The sequence below is a fragment of the Mobula birostris genome, chromosome 2 (assembly GCF_030028105.1).
Source record: "Mobula birostris isolate sMobBir1 chromosome 2, sMobBir1.hap1, whole genome shotgun sequence".
In the NCBI taxonomy this organism is placed as follows: domain Eukaryota; kingdom Metazoa; phylum Chordata; class Chondrichthyes; order Myliobatiformes; family Myliobatidae; genus Mobula; species Mobula birostris.
In genome coordinates, this window is record NC_092371.1 from 165,564,626 (window position 1) to 165,586,021 (window position 21,396).

The following is a 21,396-nucleotide window of genomic DNA, read 5'->3' on the forward strand; positions in this document are numbered from 1 at the left end:
GGTTACCCACCAGGTGGTAATGTCTCCACGTTCTTTGCTTTTCCTTCTGCAATGCCGTTCTGACCATCCTTTCTCTTATTTGGATCCAAAGCATTCCACTCATCCTATAAAACAAAATTACATGGGAACAATTATTGTAAAATTAGTAAGAGTAATACCATTTTACTGTGATATACATTTAAAATAAACTTATCTCGATTTGGGGAACATCCACTTTATATTAAGACTGCAACACTAAATCCAAATGCATTGTAATACTCTTATCTATTTTATACTATATAAATGGGAAAGTCACCAAAGAAATAAAGCGATTGAACCCAAATAACCTTGTTTCTCAGTGAACATGTACATTTACGGGCCTGCTAAACAAACCCCTTCAAACTTAATTTGGAAGAAAATGAATTGTGTCCAACCTTAGCATCCAGTCAAACTCAAGATACCAAAACTGGAAACCTATATGAAATAAGGTTTCACCCTAAGAAACTAAATGTCTTCTACACTACCTCCTGCACTTCCCATAATCACCCTTTCTTAGACATTAATCATTACAGGAAGGATGTGTAAGCTTTAGCGAGGATGCAGAGGAGATGCTGCTTGGATTATAAGAAAAGGTTGAGCGAGCTAAGGCTTTTCTCTTTGGAGCAGGATTAGAGAAGACTTAATAGAGTGTATAAGATGATATGAGGCATTGAATGTCAGTGCTTTTTTCCCAGCATCGAAACAGCTAATACAAGAGGGCATAATTTTAAGGAGATTGATAGAAAGTATGGAGGGGGCGGATATCAGAGGTAGGTTTGTTTTGAACGCAGAGAGCGCTGAATGCATGGGAGGTGCTGCCGTGGGTGGTGGTAGAGACAGATACATAGAAACATAGAAAACCTACAGCACAATACAGGCCCTTCGGCCCACAAAGTTGTGCCGAACACGTCCCTACCTTAGAAATTACTAGCCTTACCTATAGTCCTCTATTTTACTAAGCTCCATGTACCTACCTAAAAGTCTCTTAAAAGACCCTATCATACCCGCCTCCACCACTGTTGCCAGCAACCTATTCCACGCACTCACCACTCTCTGAGTACCCTGACATCTCCTCTGTGCCTACACCCCAGCACCTTAAACCTGTGTCCTCTTGTAGCAACCACTTCAGCCCTGGGAAAAAGCCTCTGACTATCCACACGATCAATGCCTCTCATCATCTTATATACCTCTATCAGGTCACCTCTCATCCTCCGTCGCTCCAAAGAGAAAAGTACGAGTTCACTCAACCTATTCTCATAAGGCATGCTCCCCAATCCAGGCAACGAACTTGTAAATCTCCTCTGCACCCTTTCTATGGTTTCCACATCCTTCCTGTAGTGAGGCGACCAGATCTGAGCACAGTACTCCAAGTGTGGTCTGACCAGGGTCCTACATAGCTAAAAACATTACCTCTCGGCTCCCAAATTCAATTCCACGATTGATGAAGGCCAATACACCGTACACCTTCTTAACCACAGAGTCAACCTGCGCAGCAGCTTTGAGTATCCTATGGACTCGAACCCCAAGATCCCTCTGATCCTCCACACTGCCAAGAGTCTTACCATTAATACTATATTCTGCCATCATATTTGACCTACCAATATGAGCCACTTCACACTTATCTGGGTTGAACTCCATCTGCCACTTCTCAGCCCAGTTTTATATCCAATCGCTGTAACTTCTGACAGCCCTCCACACTATCCACAACACCTCCAACCTTTGTATCATCAGCAAACTTACTAACTCATCCCTCCACTTCCTCATCCAGGCCATTTATAAAAATCACGAACAGTAAGGGTCCCATAACAGATCCCTGAGGCACACCACTGGTCACTGACCTCCATGCAGAATATGACCCGGCTACAACCACTCTTTGCCTTCTGTGGGCAAGCCAGTTCTTGATCTACAAAGCAATGTCCCCTTGGATCCCATGCTTCCTTACTTTCTCAACTGGGGACATTTGGCACATGGGTTAAAGACAAATTGAGGGTAATGCATGATGGCAGCTTTAGATTGACTTTTGAGTAGGTTAAAAAGTCAGCACAACATCATGGGCCAAATGACCTGTACTGTGCTGACCTGTTTTATATTCTTTTCTCCTTCCTATCGCTGTACACCAACTCCCTCATCCATTCTATTCAGAACTTCACTGAAGTCCAGTCATGCCTGAACTCAACATGCTTTGAACAAAGCCATGTGGGATTCAGCAGTAGATGTTCAATGATGAGAAGACAGATCAAAAAAGAGACATCAAATACTGCACTGATTAGGAACCACTTTTCTACCGCTGGTAGAAAAACTGTCAAACAAGGTGTAACAGCAGGCTGAAATAAAGTTTTATCTGGATGAGATAGAGTAAATCTGTAAACTAGAGTTCAATTGCTGTCTGGAGCTCAGTAAGATCAGAGACGAACAAAAAGAACGTGCACAGCTTACAGCCTCATGACATCTCAGAATCAAACTTGGGTTTACTGTCACTGACAAATGCCGCAAAATGTGTTGTTTTGTGGCAGCAGAACAATGCAAGACACAAAATAACTATTTTTACAAATAAAAAGCACAAAAGAGGAATAGTGAGGTAGCGAGGGAGAACTGGATAATTAAACTGGGGTCGTTGTCCCTGTAATAGTGTCACACTGACTGCAATACTACCATGCCACCCCTTGGGTGAGAAAAACTGCTGAGATGTATAAAGTTAACATTTATAACCCATTTGCAGCAAGCCCCAATTCACTCAGCACAGCATCAATAACCAGAAGGGTAGAACCAAAAAATCTAATAGAAATTTATAAATAAGTAGCTGGGCTACTTTACTAACCCTAACACCTTTTGTGAGGAAAGAATTACAGGATAAGATTGTGGAGGGGGAATTGAGGGGCCTTTGGAGCTCTAACATTTCACTAAGATTCATTCTTTGAGGTTTTTTTCTGTTTTGAGTATGTCGGTGAAGAGTGAGAATTTCAGGTTATATATTGGGTACATTCTCTGATAGTAAATGGAACATTGAAATAGACAAAGTTAGGGATAAGTCAGAGGGCAGGAGGAATAGAAGGGAGTGCAGGCAATGACAGCAGAAGGCAAGATGGAGAACAAAGGGATAAAAGGCATTACAATCAAGATGGAGGATGAAGGTAACAAAGTAAGGAAGGAGACAGGGAGCCTGGTTTATGTGAACAATCCCTGAGGGAACAGAAATGAGGAAAAAGGAGAGGTGGAGGCAAAAAGGAAGAGGCAATGTACTGCTGTAGTGACTAGTACAAATTAACGTCATTGGAGATCAGAGGAAAAAGCAAGCAAAGAAACAGAAATGAGTAGATGCTTTTATATTTTAAAAAATATTTTAATTAAAAGAGATTTAATTTAACTTGTAATTATGAATTAGATTTAATGCACAAAGGTCCACAGATAGGCAGACAGAGATATTTAGCCCAAATCAATTATAACTTTGGAAAAATTAGCCATCTCCCTGCTGTACAGCTTCACATGTATTAGCTTTCAGACAGTGAAGCACTTAGAGTTCTATTCGGGAACTGTTCACTTTAGTGACCCAGAATCTCTCTGTCCTACAAAAGTACCTTTTTTGCTTTACTCTGAAAAGATAGGTGAATAATCAGGTCTGAGATTATAGAACCCAGTACTCTATTCAGTTTTTGGGATTGTTGGCAAGGCGACATTCATTGCCTTGATTTCAGGTTTATTTATCATACGTACATTGAAACTTTAAGTGAAATGCATCGTGTGCATTAACAACCAACATACCCAAGGATGTGCTGGGGGCAGCCCACAAATGTCGCCACACATTCCAGCACCAACATATCATGTCCACAATGTTCAGCAGAACAACACAAACAGCCACAAGAAAACTAACAAAACAACAGCAAACAAGCCACTTTCCCAAATATAAACAAACCAAACCAAAGACACACACACCCCTCCAACCCCAGGACAGGCTGCCTCGGGGCCTACTGTCCTTTAACTGCTGAGCATCTAGATTCTAGGCTCTGACTCCAGCTACTTTGATAGCTCCATCATGGGCAGTATTCTCCCCAGCAGAGGGCATCTTCAAAAGCTGATGTCTCAAATAGGCAGCATCTATCATTAGAGACCCCCACCATCCTCCCTCACTGCTACCATCAGGGAGGTGGTACAGGAGCCTTAAGACCCACACTCAAATTTTTAGGAGCAGCTTCTTGCCCTCCACCATCAGATTTCTAAATGGACTATCAACCCAACCTCATTATTTTGCTCCCTGTTTGCATTCTTATTGTAATTTATAGTATTTTTGTATTGCACTGTACTCTTGCTGCAAAACAAATTTCAAAACATACACTCAGTGGTCACTTTATTAGGAACACCTGCTCATTAGTGCTGATATCTAATCGGCCAATCATGTGGCAGCAGCGCAATGCATAAAAGCATGCAGATATGGTCAAGATATTCTGTTGTTGTTCAAATCAAACATAGAATGGGGAAGAAGAGTGATCCAAGTACCTAACAGAGTGGTTACTGAGTGCCTGTCAGTGATAATAATCTTGATTCTGATTCCTTCTCAATGCCATCCAATAGCTTTATCACTACTGCTAAGAACAATACTTACAATAATGTTTTCCACATTACTAACTGAATTTACATTCCATGTCTGCCATTTGAACTCAAACCTCAGGCTATTAGTCCAGAACCCTTGGTTACTTAACTGTAGTCCAATGACCATGCCCCATAATTAAGCAGAATTTTATCATTGCAGACATAGATCATTTACACAGAAATACATAACTGACAGTACAGAATTTGCCAACTATTCCATCTGACTAGTCTAAACTAAAATATAACGGGAGCCAGAAAACTGAAATGAAAACATAGCACTGGAAATGTTTTGTAGAACCGTAGGTCCCACACTATCAAGTTCAGGAAGTTATTACCCTATAGCCATCGGGCTCCTGAACCTATGTGCTTAACTTCATTCACCACAACTCTGAACTGATTCCACAACCTACAGACGCACTTTCAAGAATTCTACAACTCACCTTCTTAGCATTATTTATTTAAATGTGTGATTTGTCCTCTTTTGCACATTGGTTGTTTGCCAATCTTGACATATAGTTTTTCATAAATTTTAAATAATTTCTTTATTTTCATGTAAATGCATGCAAATAAATGAATATCAAGTGTGTGGTGACATATATGTACTTTGATAATAATTTTACCTTGATTTTTGAACATCCATGGCGAGAGAGAGAATAGAGTTTCAGACAAAGACTTTGACTCAGAAAGGTCTACACTGGCCAGATAAGCCTCCATCCACTCTGCTTCTTTTCCCCCTTCCTACAAAGACTATTCTTTTCTTCCTCACGTGTTTATTTACCTTTTCTTGAACACAACTTTTCTATTCATTTCAGCTACTCCTTCTAAAAGCAATTCCACCTTCTCACCCAACTCTCTTGGGGAAAAAATATCCTTGTGGATTTATTAGGTCAATTTATTTATCAGCTCTGGGTTTGGACATTTTCTTCTTCTTCCTAAGCCCATCACTCCTACTGGGGCAAAGGCTGATGACAGTAACTTGCCAGAGTCCTCTATCCTGGGCTGACAGAAGGTTGATCAGCCCTGCGGCTTCTGTCCTCACCACTTGACTTCATACGTCTTCTAGGTGAAGATACTTCCTCTTCCAGGAATGAGATCTTTAGAGCTTCTGTTAGTGTTTCTGCAGCTCTGGGTTTTAAGGGGATGGGGTTGATAGCCCCATACCCAACCCACCTCCTTTTGCAGTCCATGGTGGAGTTGAACATCTTCACAAGTATACAAAATTAGTATGCAAAATTAGGAGTATAGATAGGTTTAATGGTAGGAGGCTTTTTCCACTGAGGCTGGGTGAGGTTAAGGGTGAATGGTGAAATATTTAAGGGGAACCTGAGGGGGAGCTTCTGCACTCAGAAAGTAGTGTGAGTGTGGAACAAGCTGCCAGCAGAAGTGGTGGATACCAGTTTGATTTCAATATTTAGAAATTTAGATAAACACATGGACGGAAGGTGTTATGATACAAGTGCAGAGTCAAGACAGAATAACAGTTTCTGTACTGCAGTGCTCTAAAACTCTACGAAAAGAAAATCTCTCTCTGGGCGCCATCTATATTCTGAACAAATATTGAGCTGCAAAGGGAAATTCATCATATAGAGATACAGAAGTGTTGTACTCTCAAAGGTCCATGTTCTTCTTTTACTGATGTACATGAACTACCTAAGAGAAGCTCATTTCCAGTTGTCTCATTACAGGAAGGACGTGCAAGCTTTAGAGAGGATGCAGAGGAGATTTACCAGGATGCTGGCCAGGATTGGAGAGCAAGCCTAATGACGAAAGGTTGAACAAGCTAGATCTTTTCCTCATTGGAGTGCAGGAGGATGAGAAGTGACTCGATAGAGGTGTACAAGATGATAAAAAGCACAGACAGAGGGGACAGCCAGAGACTTCTTCCCCAGGACAGAAATGGCTAACATGCGGAGGTTTAACTTTAGGGTGATTGGAGTAAAGTATGGTGGGGGGGGGGGGGTCAGAGTTAGTTTTTTTTTAAAACACAGAGAGAGGTGGGTCCATTGAATACACTGCCAGGGGTGGTGTAGAGGTAGGTTAAAAAGTTGGCTGAAGGGCCTGTACTGTTCTATATACTAAGTTTAAAAAAATTTACAGTTGACCACCATCTGAAAATCGATTTTAAATGGGTAGTCTAAGGAATCAAGAGGATTTCAACCGGACCGACAACTTATAACAAAATTAAAAATGCTGAATACTGATAAAACAGATGGCATGTGCCCCAGGTCTCTACCACCACCTTATTTTCTCTTTGACAGTTTGTAATTGCAGTGCTGTATGTCTACAATAGTGCAGTCAAATTAACTCAAGCTTATTGCCAAAGGCATAGGTACACTGAGCTACAGATAGTGAAAAACCTGCTGCAGCAGCACCATGGACACAGAGATGCAGCCTCCACAACTTCATTGTCCACTTGATAATATGCATGTTAAATTTCAAGATAAGACAGTGCTTATCAAAATAGTTCCTGGATTCTGATGCATTGTTATCCAAAATGCAAATTGAGCTCATGAACAACAACACTATATAAATAAAACTCAACCCTTCTATTAAACAGGCTTATTTGCAAGAGCACACAGGAAGTGCTGGAGGAACTCAGCAGGCCAGGCAGCATCTATAGAAAACAGCAGTCAACGTATCGGGCAGAGACCCTTCATCAGGCATTTCCGTCACCTCTCTCTCCTTTCTCAATCTCTTTGTCTCTATCTCTGGAGACAGTTTATCTACTAATGTCTATTATAAACATACTGACTCTCACAGCTACCTCGACTATACCTCTTCCCACCCTGTTACTTGTAAAAATGTCATCCCTTTCTGTCAACTCCTCCATCTTCACTGCATCTGCTCTTAGGATGAGGCTTTTCATTTCAGAAGAAAGGAGATGTCCTCCTTCTTCAAAGGAAGGGGCTTCCCTTCCTCCACCATCAATGCTGCACTAAACCGCATCTCTTCCATTTCGTGCACATCTGCCCTCACCTCATCCTCCCACCACCCCACCCGGGATAGGGTTCCTCTTGTCCTCACCTACCACCCCACCAGTCTCCTCGTCCAGTACATAATTCTCGGTAACTTCCACCATCTCCAACCGGATCGCACCACCAAGCATGGCTTTCCCTCCCCCCACCTTCCACTTTCCGCAGGGATTACTCCCTATGTGACTCCTTTGTCCATTCATCCCTTCCCACTGATCTCCCTCCTGGTACTTATCCTTGCAAGCAGATCAAGTGCTACACCTGCCCTTACACCTCCTCCCTCACTACCAAACAGTCCTTCTAAGTGAGGCAAAACTTCACCTATGAGTCTGTTGGGCTCATCTACTGTATACAATGCCCCAATGTAGCCACTTGTATGTTGGTGAGACCCAATGTAAATAGGACGCCGAGCACCTATGTTCCATCTGCCAGAAAAAGTGGAATCTTCCAGTGGCCACCCATTTTAATTCTACTTCTCATTCCCATTCCAACATGTCAATCCATGGCCTCCTCTACGGTCACAATGAAGCCATACTTAGGTTGGAGGAGCAACACCTCATATTCCGTCTGGGTAGCCTTCAAGCTGAAGGCATGTTCATCGATTTCTCGAACTTCTGGTAATGGCCAACCCCCACCCCCCACAACACCCACCATTCCCCATTCCCATTTCCCCCTCTCAACTTATCTCCCTACCTGCTCATTGCCCCCCTCTGGTGCTCCTTCCCCTTTTCTTTCTTCCATGCCCTTTCATTCTCTCCTATTAGATTCCCCCTTCTCCAGCCCTGTATCTTTCTCACCAATCAACTTCCCAGCTCTTTCCTTCACCCCTCCCCATCTTGGTTTCGCCCATCACCTTGTATTTCTCTTTCCCCTCCCACCTTCTAACTCTCTCTCCTCATCTTTTTTTTTCCTCATCGATTGTACTCTTTTCCATAGATGCTGCCCAGCCTGCTGAGTTCCTCCAGCATTTTGTGTGGGTTTCCAGCATCTGCAGATTTTCTCTCTGGAGACGGACTGTCCACTGACATCTTCTACAAGCCCACTGACTTTCATAACTACCTCGACCACCCGCCACATGCAAAAATGCCATTCCCTATTCCCAGTTCCTCCATCTCCGCCGCATCTGCTCCGAGGATGAGGCTTTCCGTTCCAGGACATCTCAAATGTCCTCTTTCTTTAAGGATTGTGGTTTCCCTTCTACCGTCATCAATGATGCCCTCACCCGCATCTCCTCCATTTCCTGCACTTCGGCCCTCACCCCATCCTCCCACCACCCCAACAGAGACAGAGTTTCTCTTGTCCTTACCTACCACCCCACCAGCCTTCGGATCCAGCACATTATCCTCCGCAACTTCCGCCACCTTCAACAGGACCCCACCACTAAGCACATCTTTCCCTCTCCACCCCTCTCCGCTTTCCGCAGGGATCGGTCCCTCCGCATGTCCATCCCCACGGATCTCCCACACGGCACTTATCCTTGTAAGCGTAAGTGCTACACCTGTCTCTACACCTCCTCTCTTGCCACCAATCAGAGCCCCAAACAGTCCTTCCAGGTGAGGCAACACTTCACTTGTGAGGTCATCTATTGTATCCAGTGCTCCCGGTGCGGCCTCTTCTACATCGGTGAAACCTGATGCAGATTGGGGGACCGCTTCGTTGAGCACCTCTGCTCCGTCCGCCACAACAGACAGGATCTCCCAGTAGCCACCCACTTCAACTCTGCCTCCCATTCCCATTCAGATATGTCCATACATGGCCTCCTCTACTGCCATGATGAGGCTAAACTCAGGTTGGAGGAGCAAAACCTCATATACCGTCTAGGTAGTCTCCAGCCCCTTGATATGAACATAGAATTCTCCAACTTCTGGTAATTCCCTTCCCCTCCCTTCCTCTATCGCTATTTCACTCTGCCCCCTCCCTCAGCTGCCTATCAGCTCCCTCATGGTTCCACCTCCTTCTTCTACTACCCATTGTTTACCTGCCTATGACGTCCCTGCTTCCCCTCCCCCACCCCTTTGTCTTTAAATTACTGGTCTTTCAACTGAACATACAAGCATTCTTCAAATCCTTCCCCCTCCTTCTTTGTTCAGTCCTGACGAAGGGTTCCAACCCGAAACATCGACTTATCATTTCCACTGATGCTGCCCGACCTGCTGAGTTCCTCCAGCGTGCTGTGAGTGTTGCACGGTTATTAATTTCCCTCATTCTACACTGCACTATGTAATGATCTGATCTGTATGAACAATATGCAAGACAAACTTCTTACTGAGCCTCGGTATACACGACAACAATAAACCAATTCTAAAATCCAATTCCCAATTCAGTGCTTCAGAATCAGAATTATTATCACTTATGTTGTGAAATTTGTTGTTTTGCAGCAGCAGTATGGTGCACATCAAAAATTACTAATATATTACAATGAGAATACATTCAATAAATAAATAGTGCAAAGAGAGCAAAATAGTAAGGTGGTATTTGTGAACTATTTAAAAATCTGATGGCAGAGGGGAAGAAGCTGTTCCTAAAATACCTAAATGCTCTTGAACTGAACATGGAGTTCAAAGACAACCGTATTTTGGTGAGTCTGGAGCCACATAACACAGACCAGGTAAGAAAGGCAGCTTTCTTTCTCTGCTGAACAGTAATGAATCTGGCGGGTGTTCACAATGATCTAAAAGTTTTGTGCTTGCAGTTACCAAGATGAGAATTACTTTAAATTCCACATTTATTTAATTACTTGCATTAAAATTCTCCACTTGCCATTATTAGGAATTAACTCATATCTCTGGATCAGTAATCTGGAACTCTGGCTGCTACCAAGGGACCAAGACTGAAGGCGAACAACCTGACTAGTCATGTTTTTGTTTTAAGTTCCCAGCATCCCGATCTTTCAGTCATTTCTGCACCATTTATAAAACCCAACCCATGTTTCATTACGCAAACACGAGGAATTCTGCAGATGCTGGAAATTCAAGCAACACACATCAAAGTTGCTGGTGAACGCAGCAGGCCAGGCAGCATCTCTTGGAAGAGGTACAGTCGACATTTCAGGCCGAGACCCTTCATCAGGACCAGTCCTGACAAAGGGTCTCGGCCTGAAACGTCGACTGTACCTCTTCCTAGAGATGCTGCCTGGCCTGCTGCGTTCACCAGCAACTTTGATGTGTGTTCCATGTTTCATTACTTTGGATTGGATGAATGGGATCTTTCAGGCAAGTTTAACAAGTTATTCTTGCTGATCTAGATTCTGCTGGCTTTCAAGGAATGATTCATTTAAGTATGACACCATTTTGACATTGCACGAACATGTCAGTGTGGCTCTGTGGGTAGCATTCTTGCTGATGAGTCAGGAAGTCATGATTTTGAGTCTCAATTCAGAGTCATCAGCACAAATCTGACGTGTACTTTAACTGCTAATACTGAGGGGACTGCTTCATTGTTACAGATACGCCCTTAAAAGATGTTAAACCAAGGTCCGATCTGGCATTGTAAAAGGATGCAAAATATCCTATGACATTGTTAAGATATGTGGGTTAAGACCAAAGAAAAAATGTCTGGAGTCGCTTTGCACTTTAGTGCAAGGGTGTTAATTAGGTGCGTCAAAAATCAAACTTAAAAAAATTAGCAAAAATATTTAAAAGAAAACTGCCAATATTTACAAAAAGCTATCTACCAGAGAAAAAAATAATAGCTCCGTATTTATTCTTGTCCAGTGTGAACTCCTGTCAGTGTCTGTGTGTGTCTCTGTCTCTCTCTCTCTCACTCACTGAGGGCGATCAGCTCTTTTTTTAGTTCGGCACTAGGACATAGTATCTTTAATGACCAACAAAGTTAACACTACACATGAATTAGAATATGAAGCACCCCACAACCTTAAAATACAGTATGCAAACAACATATACACATCCCCATTACTAAAGAAAAGGAATATTCCATTGTGTATGGTGGGAAAGGCACAATAAAGCCAACCCGAGCACATCAGCTCAGTTTGGGAACCATTATGAAAATATACCTGGGAAGACACTGGAGTGCATACACTTAGCACAACTAAAGCAGAATGACAAGACAGTGTGTGTGTGTGTGTGTGTGTGTGTGTGTAAGCACGCATGTGTAAAGAGTACATTTACTGCGCGTTCTCCATCACACACATCATTCAAAGAAAATTCTCTCCCTGGAATCTTGAATGATTTAGAATCAAGATAATCAGGGTGGTAATTTCTGGATTACTACCTGTGCCACACGCCAGTGAGGGTAGAAACAGGATGATTTGGTAGATAAATGTGTGGCTGAGAAGCTGGTGCAGGGGGCAGGGCTTCAGGCTCTTGGACCATTGGGATCTCTTCTGGGGGATAAGGGTATAACCTGTGACGAATTGCACCTGAACCTGAGGGGGACCAATATTCTTGATGCCAGGTTTGTTAGAGCTGTTGGGGAGGCTTTAAACTAATCTGGCAGGGATGTGGGAACCGTAGTGAAGGGACTCAGGATAGGATGGATGATAAAAAAAAAACAAAAATAGCATGCAGTCAGACTGACAGGAAGGGCAGGCAGATGATAGGACAAAACTGCAACCAGGAGGGATGCAGAATCAAAAAGGGTAGCAAATACAGCACTTAAAGTGTTAGATCTCAATGCATGGAGTCTAAGAAATAAGGTGGATGATCTTGCTGCATTATTATAGATTGTCAGGCATGATATTGTGGCCATCACTGAATCATGGCTGAATGATGGTTGTAGTTGTGAGCTGAATGTCCAAGGTTACACATTGTATTGAAGGGGTAGGAGGGCAAGCAGAAGGGTTGGCATAGCTCTGAAGGTAAAGAATGGCAATAAATCAGTAAAAAGATGTGACATAGGATCAGAAGACGTTGAATCCTTGCGGGTTGAGTTAAGAAATTGCAAGGGTAAAAGGACCCTGATGGCACTTATATACAGGCCTCCCAACAATAGCTGGGATATGGATCACAGACTACAACAGGAAATAGGGCAATGTTGGGGCCGGCTGGTGGCGCAATGACATCGGCGCCAGACCCAGGAGCAGAGGTTCCCAGATTCGAAACCAATCGAGTCCGCTCCCGAGTATGCTTTCCATCCGTGCTGGATTGAGTGTCGAGATCGCAACTCGACCTCAAAGTAAAGGGAAAAATATTTCAAAAATGTCTGTGTGAGGAGTGGAGCACCACACAGTCTCTCTCTGTCGCTCTGCGCCTTGTAAAAACGCAGTGGAAAAAAAAAGACATCATCACGGATGCACACGCAGATGCACAGACGCGCATGCAAGCACATGCACGCAGGCACGTGTCAAAAAAAATAAAAAGAAATAAGGCAACGTTATGATAGTCATGGGAGATTTTAACACGCAGGTAGATTGGGAAAACCAGGGTGGTAATGGATCTCAAGAGAGTGAATTTGTTGAATGCCTATGAGATGAGCAGTTTGTTATTGAGCCTACTAGAGGATCAGCTACACTGGATTGGGTGATATTTAATGAACTGGATGCAATTAGGGAGCTTAAGGTAAAAGAATCCTTAGGAGGCAGTGATCACAATATGACGATTTCAACTCTAAATTTGATAGGGAGGAAGTAAAGTCTAATGTAGCATTATTTCAGTAGAGTAACAGAAATCACAGTGGTATGAGAGAGGAGTTGGCCAAAGTAAGCTGGAAGGAGATGCTGGCAGGGATGACAGCAGAGCAGCAAAGGCATGCATTTCTGGGAAAAGTGAAGAAGGTGCAGGTTAGACGTACTTCAAAAACAAAGAAATACTCAAAATGGCAAAATAGTACAACCATGGCTGACAAGGGAAGTCAAAGCTAAAGTAAAAGCAAAAGAGAGGGCATACAACAAAAATTAGCAAGAAGATAGAGGATTGGGAAGCATCTAAAACTCTATGGAAAGCAACTAAAAGAATCATTAGGAGGAAAAAGATGAAATATGAAAGCGAACAAGAAAACAATATCAAAGTAGCTCATAAAAGCTTTTTCAAGTATGTAAAAAATAAAAGAGAGATCAGAGTGGATTAAGGATCGCAAGAAAATGAGGCCGGGGAAATAATAATGGGGGACAAGAAGATAGCGGATGAACTGAATAAGTATTTTGCATCAGTCTTCATTGTGGAATAACATTAGCAGTGTGCCAGATGTTTAAGGGTGTGAGTGAAGAGAAGAATACAGTTGCAATAACAAGGGAGAAGGTGCTCAAAAAGTTAAAAGACCTCAAGGTTTATAAGTCACCCGGACCAGATGAAATGTACCCTAGAGTTCTGAAAGAGGTAGCAGTAGAGATTGTGGAGGCATGTATCAAAAATCATCTGGACTCTGGCATGGTGCCAGAGGACTAGAAAATTGCAAATATCCTCTGGCACCAGAGAAAGGAGAAAGGCAGCAGAAAGGAAATTCTAGACCAGTTAGCCTGACCTCAGTGGTTGGGAAGATGTTGGAGTCAATTATTAAGGATGATGTTATGGAATACTTGGTGACGCAGGACAAGATAGGACAGAGTCAGCATGGTTTCCTTAAGGGAAAACCCTGCCTGACGAACCTGTTGGAATTCTTTGTGTAGGTTACAAGTAGGATAGAAAAAGGGGATGTAGTGGATGTTTTGTATTTGGACTTTCAGAAAGCCTTTGACAAGGTGCCACACATGAGGCTGCTTACCAAGTTAAGACCCCATGGTATTACTGGGAAGTTACTTACTAACATGGTTATAGCATTGGCTAACACACACAAAATGCTGGAGGAACTCAGCAGGCCAGGCAGAATCCATGGAAAAAAAAGTACAGTCGACGGTGGCAGGACTGGAGAAAAAAAGAATTGGCTGATCGGTAGGAGTCAGCGAGTGGGAATAAAAGGATATTTTTCTGGTTGGCTGCCAGTGACTACTAGCGTTCTGCAGGGGTTGATGTCAGAACCGCTTCTTTTTATGCTGTTTATCTATGACTTACATGATGCAATAAATGTTTTTTTTGCCAAGTTGCTGATGATACGAAGATTCATGGAAGGGCAGGTAGTGTTCACGAAAATGGTAGGCTGCAGTAGGACTTAGACAGATTAGGACAATGGGCAAGAAAGTGGCAAATGAAATACAATGTTGGAAAATGCAGAGTCATGCACTTTGGTAGAAGAAATAACTGCAGACTATTTTCTAAATGGAGAGAAAATCCAACTATCTGAGATACAAAAGGACTTGGGAGTTCTTGTGCAGAATACGCTAAAGGTTAACTTGCAAGTAGAGTCAGTGGTGAGGAAGGCAAATGCAGTGTTAGCATTCATTTCCAGAAGTCTCAAATACAAGCACAGGGATGTGATGTTGAGGCTTTATAAGGCACTGGGGAGGCCTTACCTTGAGTATTGTGAACAGTTTTGGGCTCATCATCTAAGAAAAGATGTGATGGCATTGCAGAGGGTTCAGAGGAGGTTCACAAAGATGATCCTGAGAATAAAAGGATTATCATACGAGGAACATTTGATGGCTCTAGGTCTGCACTCGCTGGAATTTAGAAATCTATGAGGAGATTTCATTGAAACCTTTTGAATGTTGAAAGGCCTAGACAGAGTAGATGTGGAAAAGCTGTTTCCCATGGTGGGGAGTCTAGGACAAGAGGGCACAGGCTCAGGATAGAGGGGTGTCTATTTAAAACAGAGATGCATTGAAATCACCAGCCAGAGGGTGGTGAATTTGTGGAATTTGTTACTACAGGCAGCTGTGGAGTTCAATTCGCTGGGTTGATAGGTAGAGATTGATAGGTTCTTGATTGGATACGGCATCAAAGGTTAAGGGGAGAAGGCCAGGGAGTGGGGCTGAGGAGGGGATAGAAAAGGATCGGCCATGATTGAATGGCAGAGCAGACTCAATGGGCCAATGCCCTAATTCTGCTCCTACGTCTTACGGTCAAGGATCAGTCAAATAGGTCATCTTGGCCTTGCCACATTCCTGTTCATGGCAGCTTGCTCTGTGCAACTTTTTAATTATTCAGAGATACAGCATGGTAACACACCCTTGTGACTAGCAAGCTGAATTATACCCACATAAGCACTACTGACCCATACATCTTTAGAATGTCGGAAGAAATCGGAGCACCCAGAGGAAACCAAAGCAGTCATGAGGACAGTGTAAAACTCCTCGCAGACAGCAGTGGAATTGAGCCTGGAACACTGGCGGTGTAATAACTACCATGCTACAGTGTTGCCTGAAGTTGGCTACATATTTCCTAAATAGCAATCACACTTCAACTGTATTTCACTGCCCCTACAATGCATCTACAGAGAGATTTTTAAAAAATAACTTTGTCACATATACATCAAAACATACAAACAGTGAAATGCGTCATTTCACTTCAGCAACCAATATAGTCTGAGGATGAGCTAGGGGCAGCCCACAAATGTGTTTATACTTCTGGCACCAACAACTTAGCAAGCTCACAACTTAGAAACCCATACATCTTTGAAATGTGGGAGGAAACCAGAGCCCCCAGAGGAAATCCACCTGTTCACGAGAAAATGTACAAACTCCTGCCAGACAGCAGCAAAACTGAACCCGGGTCGTTGGCGTGGTGAAGCGTTATGCTAGGCGCTACACTACCATACAGCGAACCAAGGTCACAGCCTCAGGATACAAGGACGTCTCTTTGAAACACAGATGAGGAGGAATTTCCTTAGCCAAACGTTGGTGAAACCACAGAATCTATAGCCAGAGACAGCTGTGGAGGCCAAGTCACAGGGTATATTTAAAGCAAAGGTTGATAGGTTCTTCATTAATAAGGGCATCAAAGGTTAGAGGGAGAAGGCAGGAGATTATAAATCAGCCATGATGGAATGGCAGGCAGAGCAGACTTGATTGGCCAAATGGGCTCATTTTGCTACTACGTCATATGGTATAAAAGTGAGCAATGCTACCTTGATCTTTCAGGTATTTGATTTAGATGAGATAGCTACAAGTAGGTAGAGCCTGGTGGGTACAGTCAACACCACAAAAAAAGGCATCCCTTGAAAAACTTGGGAAGAGATAAACTTAAAAATTAGTGTCTATTTAAAGGCATGGAAATTCCCACAGTTAATGGAAAAGAAATCATTGTAGATTCCTGAAATCAACCTCCTAATCTACGAGTACTTCCTTTAACTTAAAATAAAGACCTACAGTTGACAAAGAATTTTAAGTACAAAAGGAGTTTTCAAAATAAATTTAAAATGTTCTGTATATTCACTACATTGCTGCACATCAGATTTTCTTAAATTAAATAGCCAGCAGTTAAAAAGTACCATACAAAGATCAGCACACTGAATTCTTCAACTGTATTTAACACAACTTTTAAGAAGCGACATTCAGCTGCAAGGACACAAACAAAGCAATGCACTCATGCAAACACTTTCAATCACTTGGACACAAATCAAGGACAAGAGATGTTTCAATGACGGTACTGTTTATCTATAACAGGATTTTCTCACTGAAAATACTTTCCGATTGCAATACATGATGCAAAGATAAAGATTAGCTTTATTTGTCACGTGTACATCGAAACATACAGTGAAATGGTTGTCTTGTGTCAATGACCAACACTGTCTGAGCTGTGCTGGGGGCAGCCTGCAGGTGTCACCATGCTTCCAACACCAACATAGCATGCCCACAACTTACTGTGCATCTTTGGAATGTGGTATACCGAGGAAACCCACACGGTCACGGGGATAATGAGCAAACTTATAACAGACAGTGGCAGAAATTGAACCTTAATCTTACAGCTGTTGATGTAAAGTGCTACACTAACCACTATGGCACTGTGCTGCCCCCAGTTGCATAGTTTGTATAGGTGAGTCAAAGCAATATTTTCTAACTATTCATTATTGGCTAGCGATCAGTATGGAGTTTGTGGGTTTGAATCCGACTCCAAACACTTGAGCATAATTCAGGATGCCATTTAAAATGCAGCACAGTGGGAGTGCTGCAGGGTCAAAAGTTGCCGAGGTTAAATGAGACCACGAAAGTTACTGAATTTCATCTCATCATGGAATGGCAGAATAATTCAAGAGCAAAAAGGGGCTGCCTGACCCATCAAAACCATAAGACAGAGGAGCAGAATTAGCCTACTTGGCCTATTAAGCCTGCTGATTTATTATCCTTCTCAACACCATTCTCCTGCTTTCTCCCCATAACCTTTGACACTCTTACTAATCACGAACCTATTAAACTCCACTTTAAATATACCCAATGACTTGGCTCCACTGCCATCCATAGCAATGAATTCCCCAGATTCACCGCCCTATAGCTAATGAAATTCCTCATCTCTGTTCTAAAGGGTTGTTCTCCTATTCTGAGCTGTACCCACTCACCCATTATAGGAAAAATCCTATTCACATCCACTTTATCTAGGCCTTTCAATTCTTGATAGGCTTCAATGCGATCCATACCTTTTTCTTCTAAACTCCAGTGAGTACTGGCCCAAAGCCATCAAACACTCCTCATACATTAACCTTTCATGCTCAGGATCATTCTTGTGAACCTTCTCTGGACTCTCTCCAATGCCAGCATGTCTTTTCCTAAATATGGGGCCAAAAACTGCTTGGAATAGTCAAAATGTGGTCTGGCAAATGCCTTATAAAGCCTCAGCATTATTGCTCATAAAATCTCAACTTTATTTAAGCTCCAAAGTAATCCCACTTCTCTGGTCTTCCAAATTATATTCTCTGAAACAACTATGCAGTTCACTTTTGAAGGCACTTCAACATTCTGCTTCCAACACACGATGGATTCCAGTCCATAAATATTCAGCATGATAAAGCTTTCCCCAATTCTCCCTGCACCTTTTACCCAAATGTTAAATCTGTGCTGTGTGCATTGATTGCTGAAATTCCACTGGTATATCACTTCACAAGTACATGACTGTAAAGCATAAAAAGGAGAATCTGCAAAAGCCAGAAATCACATACACACAAATGCTGGAAGAACTCAGGAGGACAGGCAGCATCTATGGAGGGGAGTAAACATTTGACGCTTCAGGCCAAGAGCCCCCCACCAGGACTGAAAAGGAAAGTGGGAGAAGCCAGAATAAAAAGGGGAGGGGAGGGGAGGGGAGGAGAAGGGAAGGAGCATAAGCTGGCAGGTGAAAGGTGAAACCAGGTGAGGTAGAAGGTGGGTGGGTGGGTGGGTGGAGGAGGGAGGGTGATGTAAGAGGTGATTAGTGGAAGAGACAAAAGGCTGAAGAAGAAGGAATCTAATAAATAGAAGAGGACTGTGGACCACGGAAGAAAGGGAAGGAGGAAGGGCACCAGAGGGAAGAGATGGGTAGGTGAGGAGAAGAGAAGGGGTGTGAGGGGAAACAGAATGGAGAATGGGAAGGGGGAAGGAAGGGGGGGGGGGGAGAAATGACCAGAAATCAGAGAAATCAATGCTCATGCCATCAGGTTGGAATATCACATATTGCTACTCCAACCTGAGTGTGACCTCAGTGTGGGTAGTAGACAACACCATGCAGGACATGTCAGAATGGAAACGGGAAGTTGAATTAAAATGGATAGCCACTGGAAAATCCCTCCTTTTGTGGCAGACTGCAATGCCTTTTGGGGGTTCTGGGGCCATGAAGGACAATATACAAATCAAAAGTCTCTCTGCAGTTCTTTTTTACAATTAGATAGTGCTCAATACCAATCTGTGATAATTACTTTTCCTTTTCCAATTTAATCCAGTTAATTCAGGTTCAGCCGACTACAATGAAACATTCCCTAGCATTCCACATTCTGTTGGTGCTCACCCTGTCTTACAAACAGCATTTAGCCCCATGACAGGATGCCATCCATGTTTCTGGACTAATAATCCAAACAATTTAAGATAAACATTTCAGAAGTTTAATTTGGAAATAAAAGTCTAGACATTATGAAGTCACCTTAGAAACACACCCAGTTCACAAAGATCCATTAGAGAAGAAGCTCCCTTCTTACCCAATCTCAAATTTCAGTCCCACACCAAAGTGGTTAACTCCTTACCTAGAGATAAACTGGGCCTTATCAAACAACTGCAGTATCACACAGACTGCTGTGTTGCCATGGTAACTAAAGTCAGGCATTAAACACCAATATTGCAGCTACGCCCACAATCTGATTGCAAAGAATTAATAAAGGGCTTGTGATTTGGGGGGGGGGGGTGGAGGGGGTGGAATAACACTGAATGTAGATCCAGCACCAACCTGTCCTTCAAATAATCAACTCAGCTACATACTCTGATCCACACTGGCACTGTGTAAAAAGTGCTGGGTGTGGAAGTGATTTTTAAACACGTTAGCCAACATGGGCAGTGCACCACTTATTTACAAAGCGTCCCTTTATAACTAATAGGCATGGTATAAAGGCAGACTGCAAGGCATTGATTTTATGATACACCTCGATGCAGAGCCCACAAAATGGCTGGCAAGTTATGTTGGCGCTGAAATGTATGGCAACATCTGAGCTGCATTCAGCATATCCTTTGGCTGCATTGGTTATTAATGCAAGCAATTGACAAATAAATAAATCTTAATCACAAAATTTTAATGTAAAATAAGAAAATGACCAATGCAGACAAAGTAAAAGGAAAATCAAGAAAAAACTGCAAATGACTGGAACCTGAAATAGAACCAAAGTTGCTGGAAACACTCAGTGGATCGGGCAGTGTCTGCGAGAAGAGAAACAGATTTGTTTCACATCGAAGTCTGTTTAAGGAACACAATATAACCTCAGGACATCATGAAGTGTGATAATGCAAACAGGAGCCAATTTGCATGCAGCAATATTCCACAGTTAGCAGTATGGCCACATCATCTATTTTAGTGATGCTGACCGCTGAATAGACATTGACAAAATTACAGTACTCTTTTGTAGAATCTTTTACATCCACCTGTGGGTAGATTATAAACACAAGAGATTCTGCAGATGCTGGAAATCCAGAGTAACACATACAAAGTGCTGGAGGAACTCTGCAGGCTAGGCAGCGTCTATGAAAGAAGAATAAACAGTTGACGATTCAGGCAGAGAATCGCGACGAAGGGTCTTGGCCTGAAACGACGACTGTTTATTCCTCTCCATAGATGCTGCCTGACTTGCTGAGTTCCTCTGGCACTTAGTGTGTGTAACTGGTGGGTAAATAGGCTTTAGTTTAACACCTTGTCTAAAGGGCAAAAATCAGAATCTGATTTATTATCACTGTCTTATATGACTTGGAATTTGTTACTCTGTAGCAACAATAAAGTGCAAAGACATATAATTACTATAATTTACAAAATAAATAAATAGTGCAAAAAAAAGGAAACCGAGGTTCACAGACTGTTCAGAAATTGGATAAAAGAAAGGAAGAAGCTGTTTCCAAAATGCTGAGTATGCATCTTCAGGCTCCTGTACCTGTTCCCTAATAGTCATGAGAAGAGGGCATGTCCCAGGATACGCATCGGCATTACAACACACCTTACAAGAGCACAGCAGTGTACACATATCGTCACCAACATGCAAACAGCACAGAAAAGAAAACAAGGGTGAGGTTCATTTCCCTTTTACTTTTGCCCTATAAGGAGAGGAGTCAATGTAGACTTACTCACCACACCTAAAAGTGACTTCACCAATAAATGTACAACTCTAAAGCACATCATGCTTACTGATAATTAAAACAAGATTATGTCTTAATTATGAGTCGGAGAGCACTACAGCATGTAAACAGGCCCTTCAGCCCATCTGGTCAAAGCCACACTGCTATTCTAACCAGGCTAGGCAATATGTATAGTTTAAGGCAGGTCACTTATATCAGTGGGGTCTTCCATGAAAGGATTCAGGTGGTGGAGATGCAGCAACACACACAAAATGCTGGGGG

The 21,396-nt window shown here is 42.6% G+C and overlaps 1 protein-coding gene across 1 annotated transcript in view; it reads right to left on the reverse strand.

Annotated features, from left to right (window-relative positions):
- Positions 1-21,396, reverse strand: part of galnt2 (UDP-N-acetyl-alpha-D-galactosamine:polypeptide N-acetylgalactosaminyltransferase 2) — a 118,349-nt gene that overhangs the window by 84,871 nt on the left and 12,082 nt on the right. The window contains exon 2 of the mRNA XM_072250813.1: positions 11-104. Coding sequence (XP_072106914.1) covers positions 11-104 — 94 coding nt within the window. The remainder of the gene's footprint in view (positions 1-10; positions 105-21,396) is intronic.